The sequence below is a fragment of the Pinus tabuliformis genome, chromosome 7, assembly GCF_031772625.1.
Source record: "Pinus tabuliformis cultivar Carrire ecotype Pingquan chromosome 7, CPIR1, whole genome shotgun sequence".
In the NCBI taxonomy this organism is placed as follows: domain Eukaryota; kingdom Viridiplantae; phylum Streptophyta; class Pinopsida; order Pinales; family Pinaceae; genus Pinus; species Pinus tabuliformis.
In genome coordinates this window covers 860,279,345-860,295,529 of record NC_142293.1, presented here as the reverse complement: position 1 = coordinate 860,295,529, position 16,185 = coordinate 860,279,345, and the positions used below count along the sequence as shown (strand labels likewise).

At 35.7% G+C, this 16,185-nt stretch overlaps 1 protein-coding gene and 1 long non-coding RNA gene across 2 annotated transcripts; both read right to left on the bottom strand.

Moving 5' to 3' along the window:
• Positions 1-6,118: 6,118 nt before the first annotated feature.
• Positions 6,119-10,493, bottom strand: LOC149250325 (putative pectinesterase/pectinesterase inhibitor 51). The gene is made up of 2 exons (XM_089456428.1): positions 10,274-10,493; positions 6,119-7,034 (listed from the first exon to the last, which is right to left on the bottom strand). Exons 1-2 carry the CDS (start codon positions 10,491-10,493, stop codon positions 6,346-6,348), a joined length of 909 nt encoding a protein of 302 aa, XP_089312554.1. The 3' UTR covers positions 6,119-6,345.
• A 2,098-nt stretch (positions 10,494-12,591) lies between these two features.
• LOC149250324 (uncharacterized) lies at positions 12,592-13,183 on the bottom strand. Its single transcript, XR_016265937.1, has 2 exons — positions 13,072-13,183; positions 12,592-12,922 (listed from the first exon to the last, which is right to left on the bottom strand). It is a non-coding gene; the product is annotated as an uncharacterized LOC149250324 (long non-coding RNA).
• Positions 13,184-16,185: the final 3,002 nt, after the last annotated feature.

Genomic DNA, 16,185 nt, shown 5'->3' with positions numbered 1-16,185 from the left:
AGTGATGATATTCCATACTTGTGATTTTGGAGTTGAACTCTATTTGAATCCTGCTAACAACAACAAATTTTTAGGTACGACTCTCCACTGACCTGTAGTATCAGTTGTACTTAATATTTCTATAGTTGGCCACCCTCGAGCCCTCAATCAATGTACTACTACCAGGGAATTCTTTGTCTCACAACCCTTTTCTCCCAAGAAAATGGATGATGGAATGGATGAATCTCATCCTCTTCATTTTACATTAGATAGACCAAAATATGGAAAGGGGTATGCATGCACACATTCTGCGTCAACATGCAACTTTTATTTCTTTATTTTAAGTTTTACTTTATGTAATATTTCTCTTAATTTAACTCTTTCTTATTTTATTCCTTTTCACTTTTTTCTAAATCTACTTTTTTTTTTTACTATTTTTATATTTGGCTTTTATATATATTTATATAGAACTCCAGTTTATTATTTACTATTTTATTTATTTATTATTATAATATTCTCTTCATTATTTATTATTTATTTACTATTATTATCTTTTCTTTATTCTTTATTCTTTACTTACTTGTATTATTTTATTTTGTTATTTATTACTTCACGTTTTCCCTACACCCTCTGTTGAACTAGTATAACCAATAGGTATCGAAAGTTTCCACAATACCCAGGAAATCCCAAAGAATATTTGTCTTCTTTCCTAACTTTCAGAACCGCGCATAAGCCTCATCAGCCTGTACCATAGCCCAAGGCTTGTGCCCGGCTCAAACCTCATCTTCCCTATGACAGGCACCTGGCTCAATACTCCATGCAGTAGTACTCCAGGCATCTCAAAAGGTTGTCCCACTCCCTCCACACTCACTAAGGTGCACAACCCAGCACCCCCACCAAACTTCAGCATCCCAATCCAATATCAGGTACTCGACCTCCTCAAGATGGTCTCATAGCCCCTCAAGAGTTATTCATCTAGAGCTACACAAGACAAAGGAACCACTGACATATGTAGTGTTGATTGAGTTTGTCCCCAACCTATATGGTGTTACATATTCTCTCTCGCAAGTATGGGCTCCCACGAGATCATTAAATAAATTTCCCCTCTCATCCCATTTGTGGAGTTTATGCCAGTCACCACATCTCAACATGCATCCAATGCATTAGTTATAATCATAACATCATAGAAAATAATCCACATGTCAACTCTTGCATGCCATCATGATAACATAACATCATTGTTAATCACCACATTCTGAATAGTAAAGAACTGCATGCTCATGCATGTCATAAAATATGTATGCAATTACCACATGCTTCACATCATAATATCCTCATAAGTTATAACATAAACATATGAACATCAAAGACATATCATCACATAATGAACCACATGTCAATATATCACATATCATAACATCATAATCCCTATGCATATCATATTCATCACGCCCATCCAACATCATTATCATAACAACTAAATAAATAAGAAACACATGTGCATCATTATCCTCATACCATCACATCATGAAAAATCATTAATATGAGAATCATCTCAATACTTACTAGATACAGAACAATAATATACTATAAGCATCCTTATCATGATTCATTAGAAAAAATCAATTTCATTTGCTTGTATAAAAATGAATACTAACTATAAAGTAAGATTATTCAACATCCATCTAGGATCTCGGTTATCTCATGAATTCTATTATATTACTTTTCAATATTCATTTCCACTTTTATCAACTAAGAAGTTAACCATTTACATTGTAGGTATACTTATTTAAGTACATCATTAAATTTCAAATGAACTTCATTTTCCTGAGACTTAATCTTTTTCATGTAATCTTCCTTACCCAAAGAAATTTTAGTGAAATTCATTGTTAAGATATTACCAACTGTATAAATATTCTTTAAATCATCAATATCAAATTAAAATTCCATGATCACTATACATACTTTTCTTACCCAAATGGCAAAGATACACTAGGTCATCATTATTTAAGTCTTATGTGATGCTTGTTGTCCCTTGATGATTTATCCATCACTTGTGTAATTGTCATTGTTCATCAAAAAAAGATGTTTATATCATCAAGTTCCTATCTCAATACCTCTTGATCTCTTTACCTTAGGTTCACCCTTGTTCATTGTCCATGAAATTTTTAAATGTGTGGTTTTTTGCGGAAACAACTTCTTTTAACTCTATAGGAACAAAACTTGATAAGTTATTCTATGTGAAGTATTACTCAAGAACAAGGAGTGAAGATCAGTCATGTACAACCTCTATTAGTTGACTCTCAATTGTTTATGTCAACATGTACATAATACTTCTCATGGTCTCTTTATAAAATTTCTAACATCGTTCCTTCTTATACTTCCCTTATGTATCTATCTAATACTCTTTTTGTTCGACTCATCATTCTAGGTTGGTCATTATCATGAGGCTACCATTCATTTTCATCATTAGAAATATTGTAGTTCCTCCATTTACCCCTTATCCATATGTTAATTTCATCAAATATCATTACTTAGATCTTTCCCTTCATTCTTAAAATCGGTGTTCTCCTTATACTTATTTTTCCTTCTTCTTATTTGAATAATACGTTTATAGTCCTTCCAAGAGTGGATACATACTATATTAAGGTATGTTGCTTTCAGTTATGACTTCATTGATGTGTACTTCCATTAAATTGTACTACTATTCTCCCAATTATCATTTCTAGCCTTTTTAAAACCTTGGGTGGTATCGAAAGAGCATGGGTCTTTGAAATTGTTGTTAGCATAGATTTTAGCATTAATGCATCCAAAAAATATGGACTAGGTGACACTACTTGTTTCTAGTTCAATAATTTATTATATTATTTTCCGTCTCCTCTTTAACAGCTCATGTTGTTAGGGATGTTTCTTACCTTGTCACTTATACTACATGTAGATGACACTGCCACCACATGTAGATGATACCATAACTAAATGCGGCTCAAAATCAAGATCATAAATGTAATAATTAATTTTCTACAATATGTCATTTACAAAATTGTAACCACCCACAAAATCATATTTTCAAATAAAAGTTTCTTCATGTAAAAACAAATTTAACAATCTAAAATACATGTGAGCATATTCATTATTGAATCAAAATTTCATGAGAAAGTTATGAATTCAACTACTTATTTTATTAAATAGTTGTTGAATACTCAATATATTGGAGCGTCACATATAATATTTTTATATTAATAACTAAGTTATGAAACTAACTTCCAAGATATTTGTCTTTAAAATAAAAATACAATTTTAAACCAATCAATATAAATCATAAAAATAAATAATGTAAGAAAATCAATACACTTCAACCTTTCATTTTTGTAATAAGCACTATTAAACTCTGACTTACCACTTTTTACAATTTATAATTTCTTAATCATTAGTATATTGAACAAATAATTAAACTCATTAATTTTACCCTTAAAACTTACATATAAAACTAACTTAAATTTAATTAAAACTATTTAACCATTACATAACTCTCCAACACCCATATATAACTCTCCAACACCCATAACAACTTCATTTATTTATTTTAATGACTTTTCAATCCCTTTTCCAACTAAATTTAAATACATAAAAATATGTTTAAACAAATATCTTGAAAAGTACTACTATTTCAAATACACATAAATACGTCCTATAAACATTCCAATTATCCTATAAAAGTCATATTGACCCTAATGATTTCTTCTTAACCACTTCATTTGAAATGCATCATATGCACTCATTAACCGTTTCTCATAATTTTTAGTACTAAATTTATAATAGCACAACATATTTGGGTAGTAAAAGAATCCCTATCACAAAGTGGATATAGTGGGGAACGAGTAGTACACGTTGTAGGGAAGTTAAACATAGTATAGTCCTATTGTGTTGTTTTTATTTATTACAATCGGATTATCAATACGCAATGAGCAAATTTTGTAGCATGGCTTTCCGATAGAAATTGATATGGGAACAAAGTGACTTGAAATTGTTAGCGTCAAATGATTATTAACCTAATATAAATCAGCTAGTAAACTTTATAAAATTTACAAGTTCACAATTTTAGATATATTTTTTAAGGGTGTTCTATTTCTATACAAATAACATAAAAATAACATAATATAAATTAACTAGTAAACTTTATAAAATTTACAAGTTCACAGTTTTAGATATATTTTTTAAGGGTGTTCTATTTCTATAAATTTGTATAGACAACAAATTTTTTTTGTTAGAATCTGGTAAAAATATTCAAAAGAAAATTAGAATGTTGGAGTGTCTGAATCATTTGTTTGATGGTGAAAAGGGATTCAGCACCATCAAGAACCCCTAGGGCACCCAAAATCCTGAAGTTTGACAGATATAACCTAGATTTTCAAAAATTTCTATTAGATTTTATCATAATCTTATCAAAATTTCCATTATTTTCCAAGCTAATTTGTGGGTTTTTTGGACTACAATATTTGTCAACTATCAATAACTAGCATTTGCACCACATGTTGCAAAAGAAACGCCGTAAGGCAATGATATGAAAAACAATAGCATAGAAGAGAGAAGTCAAAATTTTATGCAAATGACATAAGAAACAACAGCATAGAAGAAAGAAGTCAAAATTTTATGCAATTTTGTTTCTTTACCGGTGTTTATTTTTTATCATCAACAAATGGCCAATTCGAGGCAATGCTAATCTACATTTTTGACAAAGAAAAATCAATAAAAGTCAAAAACAATTATGGATCTAGAATTGAATCTCAACACAGAGGTGTGCCTTACTGTCTAGCATGTATGAGTGGATATCACAATGAGACTTTTCAGAACATTATATACCTTAGTGTCAGACAAGGGATGAACAAAGAGGAATCCCAGATAAAATGGAGACTTCTGGCTTGTTTTAAGTTTGATACATTATAAGTGCTACATGCTTTTTCCAACCCTAGCGTTGCTTCTGATCCTAAAAGAATTCGACAATGTTCTGATTTTTATTGAGAGCTGAGAAAGTGTTAAAACATGTGTACAAACTCATAACGTTAAAGAGGAGTATACTATAAATATAAGATTTATCCCACATGTCTATCTAGTCCTGTCAGCAAATCTAAAATAACTGATCTTACCATTGGTTTAGGAGCCTATAATACAATTAGATGGATATAAACTCAATTACATCTTAGAAATCATGGGAAGACAATCATATGGATGGAAATGATAAACATACATAAAGTTGAAAAAAGTGAATGCATCATTGCTTGTGTGCAGCATAAGGACACCCACAGGGAGATATATTTTGAATAACATCACTCCTTGGAAAAATCAAAGAGAGTGTATGCAAATTGTCACACAGAATAAGCCATGACGTTGTCGAGAATAACATGCTGTTAAAAATTAAGTACCTTATTCTTCAAATGATCAAAGTATTATCCAAACTTATATTGTTCTAGAATCTATTAGTTCCAACGATGTTTAAATTATTCTTCATTGTGGTTGTCTTTTTATTTCTGGTGTTAATAATAGTTTGTATCTTATACCAGGAAGGTCAGACTTTTATAACTTTCTAGGTCCGGTTTTTATTTCAAGCCTTTTAAAAGTCTTTTGGTTAGTTTAAAAAGTATGCTGTAATGTTGTCGTAGAGTCCTCTATTACCAGAAAGCTGACCGATAGACTTGTTTTTGCTTCTGTTCACCAAATCGCTCTGCACTTACACTCAGCGTGTATAAGTTGCATGTTTTTTTTTATATTAAGAACATATTGAGAACTTGAATGATATCTACTTAAAACTTGAGAGTCAATATTATGTTTGGTGGTTCAATAAATCCCTGTAATTTTCATTCAACCAATTTTCGTGATTTTAAAAAAAAACAACAACAAATACAGACACCCAAACCTTTAGAGTTCATAACATTTTTCCAAAAGTTTTATCCCATGCTTCAAACATAACTGCGGGAGGATTCGCCCAATCACAAAATAGTGCTGCGTTGAAACTTTCCCAGTAACAAAACAGCTTTCCTCTGCACCAGGTACAAAATTATTCTGCCATTTTGGTCATCAATGTCGATCAAAATAGTGCAGTAAAAATTGCAGACAGGTACAAATAACATTTTCCTCCAATGAAAAGCAAGTGGCTCCTTCATAGCAGATTGAAATTGCAATACTCCAAAGACAGATGAAACAGTGATAGAAGGAAACAATGTGGCTCATGGATTTTTGGGTTGCAACTGTCTGAGAATTTTTAGTCCCATTGCTTCCCGTTGAATTCTTCACCATCATCAGGGAACAACAACAATGTAGAAGAAAATCACGCATTAGAAGATTGCATAGTAACCAACCTTTGTTTTTGGATTAATTGATTATATCTGGCAGCCATTCGTCTCCCTGTATAAAGTTTCCAACAGTATACATTCCTACATTTCTCTCAGGTATCTGATTAGACCATGGCGTTCTTCCAGAAACCTTAACCCCCGGCCCATAATTCTGGTATTCCCCATAGTAAAGCGTGTTAAGAGCAAAGTCCTCTATCCATGGCATCCATCCCTCAGGGCTAATGGCCTCTCCCAAATATGAATTTATGCAGATTGCTCTGGAGTACATCTTCCATGGCCGACCCAAATAGCCTTTGTAAATTTTTGGGTTGGCATAGTAAGCCCTCATATATTCTTCAGTTCCATTGATAGTGCAGTTATGGAAAACAAATCCTGTGGGCTCGGCTGGATCTGTTCGACCCTGTGCAGTGACAGGATCTGATGATCCTTTGTCTGAGTTTATTTGACGAGGACGCAGCAGAATGAGACAGTTTTCAAAGATGGTTGCCGAGTCTCCAAATATGAAGTCAACAGTGCCTTCTATTCTGCAGTTTCTATAGAACTGACGAAGAATATGAGTGTACAATGTATCCTGGTGGCCAAGAAAGGCACAGTTGTAGAAGGCAGAGTGATCACTATCTACTCTTAGGGCTACCGCTTGTTGACTACCTAGCCCTGCTGCATTTTCGAATGTTATATCCCGTGCTAAGAAGCCATCAGCATTTACAGCTGCAATTGTGAAAACAAATAAATTAGCAATCCTCAACATCTAAAACAAGATTTAGTGGGATCGAGGAATATGGATTGATTGAATTTTCCTTTGATAAGAGTTCAAAACCAAAGAACGATGGTAATTGTAAGTATTAAATTCCGTCTTTGTTTAGAAATAGCATACACATATTTATCTAGTTATCAGAATAAACAGAGGATCCGATTTTAGCATATGCCCATTGAAATTTCTCAAACTTACAAACCCCAATGCATGTTGAAAGACATTACACCTATCATATGAAAGGGTTCCAAATATCTTATTCTTAAAATGTAAAACCATAATTAATTTTTTTGATGCTTTAATAGGATGAAAGAAGTGCAGAATCTGCAAAAATAAATGTTATTGCTCTCTTCTTTTCAGCAACCTACAATCTGAAGAAAAGCATTATTGCTTCCCTTGCAAATGACAGATTGCATTCCAAGCACTGCTGGATTTTGATTGTTTCCTTCTCCTCTCATTTGTATTTTGTTGATGCTTTCTAGATCATCATTCCTTTGCAAGGGAATTAATCTGGGTTGAACTCAAGTAGAAAATTTCTCTCTCATTAATTGGATGGTCATTTTCACAATTGATTGTCTCCAAAGAAGTCTTGTCAGCCAAATCTCTACCTTTCCTCAGGCTTTTAAGTTTAACCAGCATGCAGGCCCTCAGTGTTGTGGTTTGGCATTTTTATCCAGTAGTTCTTAGCAACATGGCAGAAAGGGCACACTTTATGTCCATGCAGAAGGAATTGGAAGCAATGGTAGTGGATTCCTTGGCCACAGAATTGAACAAGCGTTTAAAGCCCTTTGGTTTCTGCAAGAAGACCCATAAAAATCTGTAAATGTATCAAAGAGAATTGCTTCCTAGATCATACTTGTACAATAAGTGATCATAGTAGAAGGTCATTTGATTGTGAAACCGTTGTGGGATTCAATCCAAGTGACCTGAATTTACTGTAGATAGACGTCCTCTTTGATATCCATGTTTATCTCCATTCAGGGGCTAGGATGTCACTAGGGCATCTAGAGAATAGCTAAAAGGAGGGAGGCATTCTTTGAAGAAAAGCATTATTGCTTCCCTTGCAAATGACGGATTGCATTCCAAGCACTGCTGGATTTTGATTGTTTCCTTCTCCTCTCATTTGTATTTTGTTGATGCTTTCTAGATCAGCATTCCTTTGCAAGGGAATTAATCTGGGTTGAACTCAAGTAGAAAATTTCTCTCTCATTAATTGGATGGTCATTTTCACAATTGATTGTCTCCAAAGAAGTCTTGTCAGCCAAATCTCTACCTTTCCTCAGGCTTTTAAGTTTAACCAGCATGCAGGCCCTCAGTGTTGTGGTTTGGCATTTTTATCCAGTAGTTCTTAGCAACATGGCAGAAAGGGCACACTTTATGTCCATGCAGAAGGAATTGGAAGCAATGGTAGTGGATTCCTTGGCCACAGAATTGAACAAGCGTTTAAAGCCCTTTGGGTTCTGCAAGAAGACCCATAAAAATCTGCAAATGTATCAAAGAGAATTGCTTCCTAGATCATACTAGTACAATAAGTGATCATAGTAGAAGGTCATTTGATTGTGAAACCGTTGTGGGATTCAATCCAAGTGACCTGAATTTACTGTAGATAGACGTCCTCTTTGATATCCATGTTTATTTCCATTGAAGGGCTAGGATGTCACTAGGGCATCTAGAGAATAGCTAAAAGGAGGGAGGCACTCTTTGAAGAACTGAAGACGCCTTTAAAAAAACAGCACATTCGCTAGACAAAGGGGCCTGTGGAGGCAATCTAAAAAAGGCAAAGGGCCAGATAGGAGTTTCCCGTGAAGAAAGAAGACAAGTCCAAAAATGCTCTCAAGGAAAAAGGGATGAATGCCAAACTGTTTGTACAATGGGTTATGGAACTGTTTGTTTATGCTAAATCATACACTGTAGCATGAGGAATTGGATTGTCTCAGCTTGCGCGCAGTCAGGTGGTAACGAGGTAGGCCCCAAGATTTCAACACCGTATAGTACTATAGGTCTGTTAATTGTGTCAAAAAATGCATCTCAGAAGAGATGTCCTGAAAATGCATATGGAAGTATTGTCGGTCAAGCATGGAGAGAGACCTATAACCCTTTCTAAGTTTGGGTTGAAAGACATGCCTTAAGCTAAACCTAAGGGCTATGGATCAGATCCCATAGATGTATAAGCAATGGTAATCTCCACCTCGCTTCCTTTGAAGAAGAAGTGGAAGTTTGTTAGGGTGCTCTTGGATATTTAAATCACAACCTCAGTTTCACTAAGGTTCACCACCATCATTCTATGACCATCACATTGGCAGGGGCATCAAGCTATCTCTGAATGTCCCTAGGGGAGGAGGCTAAAAGGATCAGATCCTCTGCAAATAAGAATAAGGTAAACAAAACATGGTGTAAAACGTAAACATCTTCCTTGTGGAAGTCCTCGCTCGGTTATGCTCTAACCCATTAATGTATATCCCATGGAATTTCATGAAAGCAACTATGAGACACTCAAAGATGCCAATTTCACGTAGTCTCCAGAACGATAATTCCCTTGGAACAGAGTCCAAAAGCCTTCTGAAAATCCACAAAGCAACAGGACTTTAGATGAGGGACGTCAGCTTCCTTGATAATAGCACACAGGCTAAAAATGTGGTCACTAGTTTCATAATCTCTTCTAAGACTTGGTTGCCCCATAGCTTTGAATTTGTTCCTCTGTAGATGTTGAGAAAGCCACACGTTCACGCCCATAACATAGAGTTCGACAAAGGCACGCCCAATCATAATATTCCTGTAATTATTTCTATCAGAAATATCCTTCAATTGGAAGATGGGGTGGATGATATTTTGAGACCATGAAGAGGGAAAGCCAATGCAAATTCAACTTGCAGACCTTACTCATCTACTTCTTTGCTGGTGCTCAAGATCCTAACAGCTCTTTTAATGTCTCTTGGGGTGAATTAGTGACAAAAGGTGAGAGAGGAGAGAATATGGACTAAGGTTGACCCGAAAAATCACAGAGGGATGTGGTCCGCAAGAACCATGTGTAATGATCAAAACATGTTGGAAGAGCAGATTTTCCAATTTCAATTCAAGGCATCTCAAATCTGCCAGGAACCACACCATGATCAAACACAATAACAAAACCAAATTCAGGCAAAGAAATAAATTCCAACTTAATATGAAGAGGAAGAGGAACAATGATGAGCATTACCAACAGTTGCAGAGCCATATGTACTTGGAACACCAGGTAGGGATGGCACACGCATAGACCCCGTGATCACAGTCTTCCCCATGCCATCACCCACAAACATAAGATTAGTTTTACTGGGAGGAGCCCTAACAATCTCCTTATACACCCCAGCCTTTATATGTATCACGAATCTCCGCTCAGATTTATCCGGTGCACTGTTCACCGCTTGTTGAATACTCATAGAGGATTCATCCTTGGACACAGTCACATCGGGAACCAATTTATCAACCTCTAATACATCCCAAATTTGATTATAATGATGGTAATAATCTGCAGTACTAGAGGAATTGGATGATCTCTCTGTTTTTGGAGGCCTCCATAGGACCATATTCTGTCCGTATGTATCCAGAGCATCTACCATGCTAAGGGCATTGCTGGTCAAGCTCATGACTGTAAGAACGGGTTACGTTACACAGCGGCTGCTCAGCGAGATTTGAAGCAGAAAAAAAACCCATTGTTTGATTATGTATAATAAATTAAATATAATCAAAACAATGTAGTGACTTACAGTCCTGCCATCTTAACCTGGTTGGAGTGTTCAGAAGTTTTCTTCGCGCAAGGATAGTAATCGATGGATTTCAAGGGGCAGGCCTGCCTCCCCTGATTCAACCACTCTGTCAAAGCGTTATCTGTCCTGGGCATCTCCATCTCTGTCCCTTCCCCAGCTCAGCCACAATGCTTGTCTCCCCCGATGCAGCTAACGAATCTTCCAGTGGAGTAAATACGCAGAGGAAAAATACGAAGACCGGCAAGAACAGCGAGCCTGAAACCAAAACCAGAGCGAGGGCAAGCGTTTGATCTAAGGTACAAACCCTGCTGCCCGGATGAAACTATTCGATGAAACGCCCAAACCGTTTGGGCAACCCCGATCAACGGCTGAAATGGTTGCAATCGTCTAACATATAATCCTGTGGCTTACAAGATGACAGGTAGGCAGAGAGGGGAGTTGATCTCAGAGGGAAATGCCTTACGGCGTAATTAATATAAAATGAATAAATTATATATATTTTATAAAACTTAGTTTTAACTTGTTATATTTAATTTAAATATAATTTTACTTGAATTTTATATTTTACAACTTGGCCACATGTTCACTTGTTCCACCTTTCAATTATCCAATCTGATGATGCGAGTTTGATGATAGAATAATTGCGATCATAGATTCAGAGCAGGGTGACAACCATCACAGCATTTTGAGAAGCCCTGAAGTGGAAATTTCGTGCAGGTTATTTACCTGACTTCAAGTCCACTGAAACCAGGTAACTGTATTTACTTTTTCAGTCTATTCAAATGATTGCTATAGAATTAAAGAACAAAATATATTATTGTGGCCCTTTAAATCAATTATAGAACACATTGTACAATTTAACTAAATAATCTCTAAGAGTCATCAGCCTAGGAATATCTTTTTTCACAATGATATTCTCTGAGCTTGATGCAGTCAGCCAACCAAGCTCTCATAAATTACATTTCTCTGCATCATTTTTTTTGACAGCTAAGAACTTGCAAACCTTACCCAGATAGCTTTTCTCCTGCCACTCGTTCAAGGAGAAAGACATTACCTTTGTCATCCCTACCAATCCTAGTAATATTGTCAACATATCTTTCCCCACATTAAGGACCATCATTCATGTGACCAAAATCACTTTTAACTATTGCACACTTTCAAAATTAAAATCAAACTGCAGCCAATTCAATATTTTCACAGAGAAAGAGAAAGAAGTCCTCTAATTATCGTAGGAAACATATGGTCAAGGATACGTTATTTCCAACCAGCCTTGGGGATTGAAAATGCTGAGAAGTATATCATAGTTCTTTCGGAACAAATTTAGTAACTGCAAATCACAAACAGCAAAGACATTTGCAACCTCACAACCGAAAATTCCATGCCAAATCTTGTTAACAACCTGTATTTCTGAAACAAAGTAGCCTACCGTTTCAGGGGCAATGGCTGATCTTTCAAACTGGATGTCAACTCGCTGGTTGGAAAGAAGGGCAGGATTAGTTTAAATACTTATGCAAGATTGAGAAACTGAACAATGTTGACTATAAATTTTGAATGAATCAAATCAAGGAATAGGAAAAGACATGAAACAACAAATTGAATTTGATCTTGAGCTGGTGAAATTCAGCCCTCAACCTTAATTCCATGTTCATTAGGCACCTGAGTTTTCCCTATGATTTCGGAAATATCAGAGCACACCTTTTGATTCTATTCAAGAACATAAACTAATGCATATTGTAATAAGTTTTCCACAATGGCTCAATAGATATCAAAGTGTAAATTTTGATTCTATTCAAGAACATGGACTATTCCATATCATACTCAGTTTCTCCCAATCGTTTGGAATATATCAGAGTGAACATTTTGACTTATTCAAGAACATGGACTAATCCATTATAAAATCAGTTTCTCAACATTAATTGGAAGACCTCAATGTGCACATTTTGATTCTATTCAAGAATGTAGACTAATCCATATTACAATCAGTAAGGGTTAGGGTTTGGAACCTTAGGGCTTGCAATCTTGAAGGAAGCCTCAATAGTTAGCTCTCCTGTGAGCATGCCCAAGCCGGCAACACTGAAGCCAATGGTGTTTACTGCTTTTCCCTACATTCAGAGGATTAAGATTTCAAAACCCATATGGGTCCCTACAGAAATCAAAGCCATGAACACCCAAGCTTTTCTGATATGATTTTGAATTTAGAATAAAAGACAAGCAATTCATGAATGAATGACAAACTGGATAGCAGAGCCACCTCTTTTGTATTGATAGTCTGCACAAACTCCCCCAGAGCAATAAAGTCCCGGAGACCTAGCTTTGTCCGTTTAGAGCCCAGGATTGTTATTGTACTGTATAGAAGCTTCCACTAGCCTTCGACCTGGTAGAAACTTCACATTAGAGCATCCATGGTATCCTATCCATGCCCAAATCTAATTAGAACATGGGATCCCAAATCTTGAAATGGAATAATAGCGCTAATTTCTTTTGTAAATGCCACCAACCATTGGACTAGATCCACTTAGTTTCGGAACCCAGATTCACACTGAAATACAAACGCATTTACCATTTGGAGATTTTCAGTAGGATTGTGTACAGGGTTTTGTTCTTCAAGCAGCATTAGAAGCTTCTCTATTTCGGTCCTTTTAGCCACTGGAACGCCGAAAACACCCCTGTTCAGGCCTTGCATTGACATTCACAAAACCCAAACGGGCAATCAGCAATTTACTTTCAGAAAAGGCTTAAATCCTTCAGCTCCGAATTACTGTTATCATCCAAAATGCAATAAGGACCCCAAATTCAATAACAAAAAGCATAACATACCCATGTAAGAATAAGCTAACCTTGTAAGGAATTTTTTAGGGCTATTTTTAGTTGATCAGTGCTCCCAACCTCTGGAGTCTCCATGGAAATCTTTGTTGCTGCACTCGCATTCAGAGACCTGATCTGCTGCACATCGCATCTGATGGCGCCACCTTTGATGGCATGATCCAGCAGCCTATGATCCAGTGGAGTAAATACGCAGAGGAAAAATACGAAGACCGGCAAGAACAGCGAGCCTGAAACCAAATCCAGAATTGAATTTGATCTTGAGCTGGTGAAATTCAGCCCTCAACCTTAATTCCATGTTCATTAGGCACCTGAGTTTTCCCTATGATTTTGGAAATATCAGAGCACACCTTTTGATTCTATTCAAGAACATAAACTAATGCATATTGTAATAAGTTTTCCACAATGGCTCAATAGATATCAAAGTGTAAATTTTGATTCTATTCAAGAACATGGACTATTCCATATCATACTCAGTTTCTCCCAATCGTTTGGAATATATCAGAGTGAACATTTTGACTTATTCAAGAACATGGACTAATCCATTATAATATCAGTTTCTCAACATTAATTGGAAGACCTCAATGTGCACATTTTGATTCTATTTAAGAATGTAGACTAATCCATATTACAATCAGTAAGGGTTAGGGTTTGGAACCTTAGGGCTTGCAATCTTGAAGGAAGCCTCAATAGTTAGCTCTCCTGTGAGCATGCCCAAGCCGGCAACACTGAATCCAATGGTGTTTACTGCTTTTCCCTACATTCAGAGGATTAAGATTTCAAAACCCATATGGGTCCCTACAGAAATCAAAGCCATGAACACCCAAGCTTTTCTGATATGATTTTGAATTTAGAATAAAAGACAAGCAATTCATGAATGAATGACAAACTGGATAGCAGAGCCACCTCTTTTGTATTGATAGTCTGCACAAACTCCCCCAGAGCAATAAAGTCCCGGAGACCTAGCTTTGTCCGTTTAGAGCCCAGGATTGTTATTGTACTGTATAGAAGCTTCCACCGGCCTTCGACCTGGTAGAAACTTCACATTAGGGCATCCATGGTATCCTATCCATGCCCAAATCTAATTAGAACATGGGATCCCAAATCTTGAAATGGAATAATAGCGCTAATTTCTTTTGTAAATGCCACCAACCATTGGACTAGATCCACTTAGTTTCGGAACCCAGATTCACACTGAAATACAAATGCATTTACCATTTGGAGATTTTCAGTAGGATTGTGTACAGGCTTTTGTTCTTCAAGCAGCATTAGAAGCTTCTCTATTTCAGTCCTTTTAGCCACTGGAACGCCGAAAACACCCCTGTTCAGGCCTTGCATTGACATTCACAAAACCCAAACGGGCAATCAACAATTTACTTTCAGAAAAGGCTTAAATCCTTCAGCTCCGAATTACTGTTATCATCCAAAATGCAATAAGGACCCCAAATTCAATAACAGAAAGCATAACATACCCATGTAAGAATAAGCTAACCTTGTAAGGAATTTTTTAGGGCTATTTTTAGTTTATCAGTGCTCCCAACCTCTGGAGTCTCCATGGAAAGCTCTGTTGCTGCACTCGCATTCAGAGACCTGATCTGCTGCACATCACATCTGATGGCGCCGCCTTTGATGGCATGATCCAGCAGCCTATGATCCAGTGGAGTAAATACGCAGAGGAAAAATACGAAGACTGGCAAGAACAGTGAGCCTGAAACCAAATCCAGAGCGAGGGCAAGCGTTTGATCTGAGGTACAAACCCTGCTGCCCGGATGAAACTATTCGATGAAACGCCCAAACCGTTTGGGCAACCCCGATCAACGGCTGAAATGGTTGCAATTGTCTAACATATAATCTTGTGGCTTACAAGATGACAGGTAGGCAGAGAGAGGAGTTGATCTGAGAGGGAAACGCATTACGGCGTAATTATACATATAAAATATTCCAAAAATAACTTATCAAAATTCCCTCGAACAATTCTATACTTAATTAACCCACTTATATTATACTTAATTAACCCACTTATAATGTCACACAAAATAATTAAAATTTAAGTTTATATTTTCATTTTTATCACCATTTTATTAATCAATAACATATATATAATAATTATTAATATAAAATCATTTCTTATTTTTATATTCTTATTTAAAATAAACATTAAAATTAGAAACATTAAAATAATTCTTATCTACAAATAAAACTGTATCTTCCTATGTCTTAATTGTAATTAAAAGACTACCATGCTTGAATTTCCGGGTTGTAACAATTTATATATAACCAACAATATTAGAAACATTAAAATAATTCTTATCTACAAATAAAACTTTATATTCCTATGTCTTAATTGTAATTAAAAGACTACCATGCTTGAATTTCCGGGTTGTAACAATTTATATATAACCAACAATATTAGAAACATTAAAATAATTCTTATCTACAAATAAAACTTTATATTCCTATGTCTTAATTGTAATTAAAAGACTACCCGAATTCCTATCTACAAATAAAACTTTATAGTCCTATGTCTTAGCTCTCTTAATTG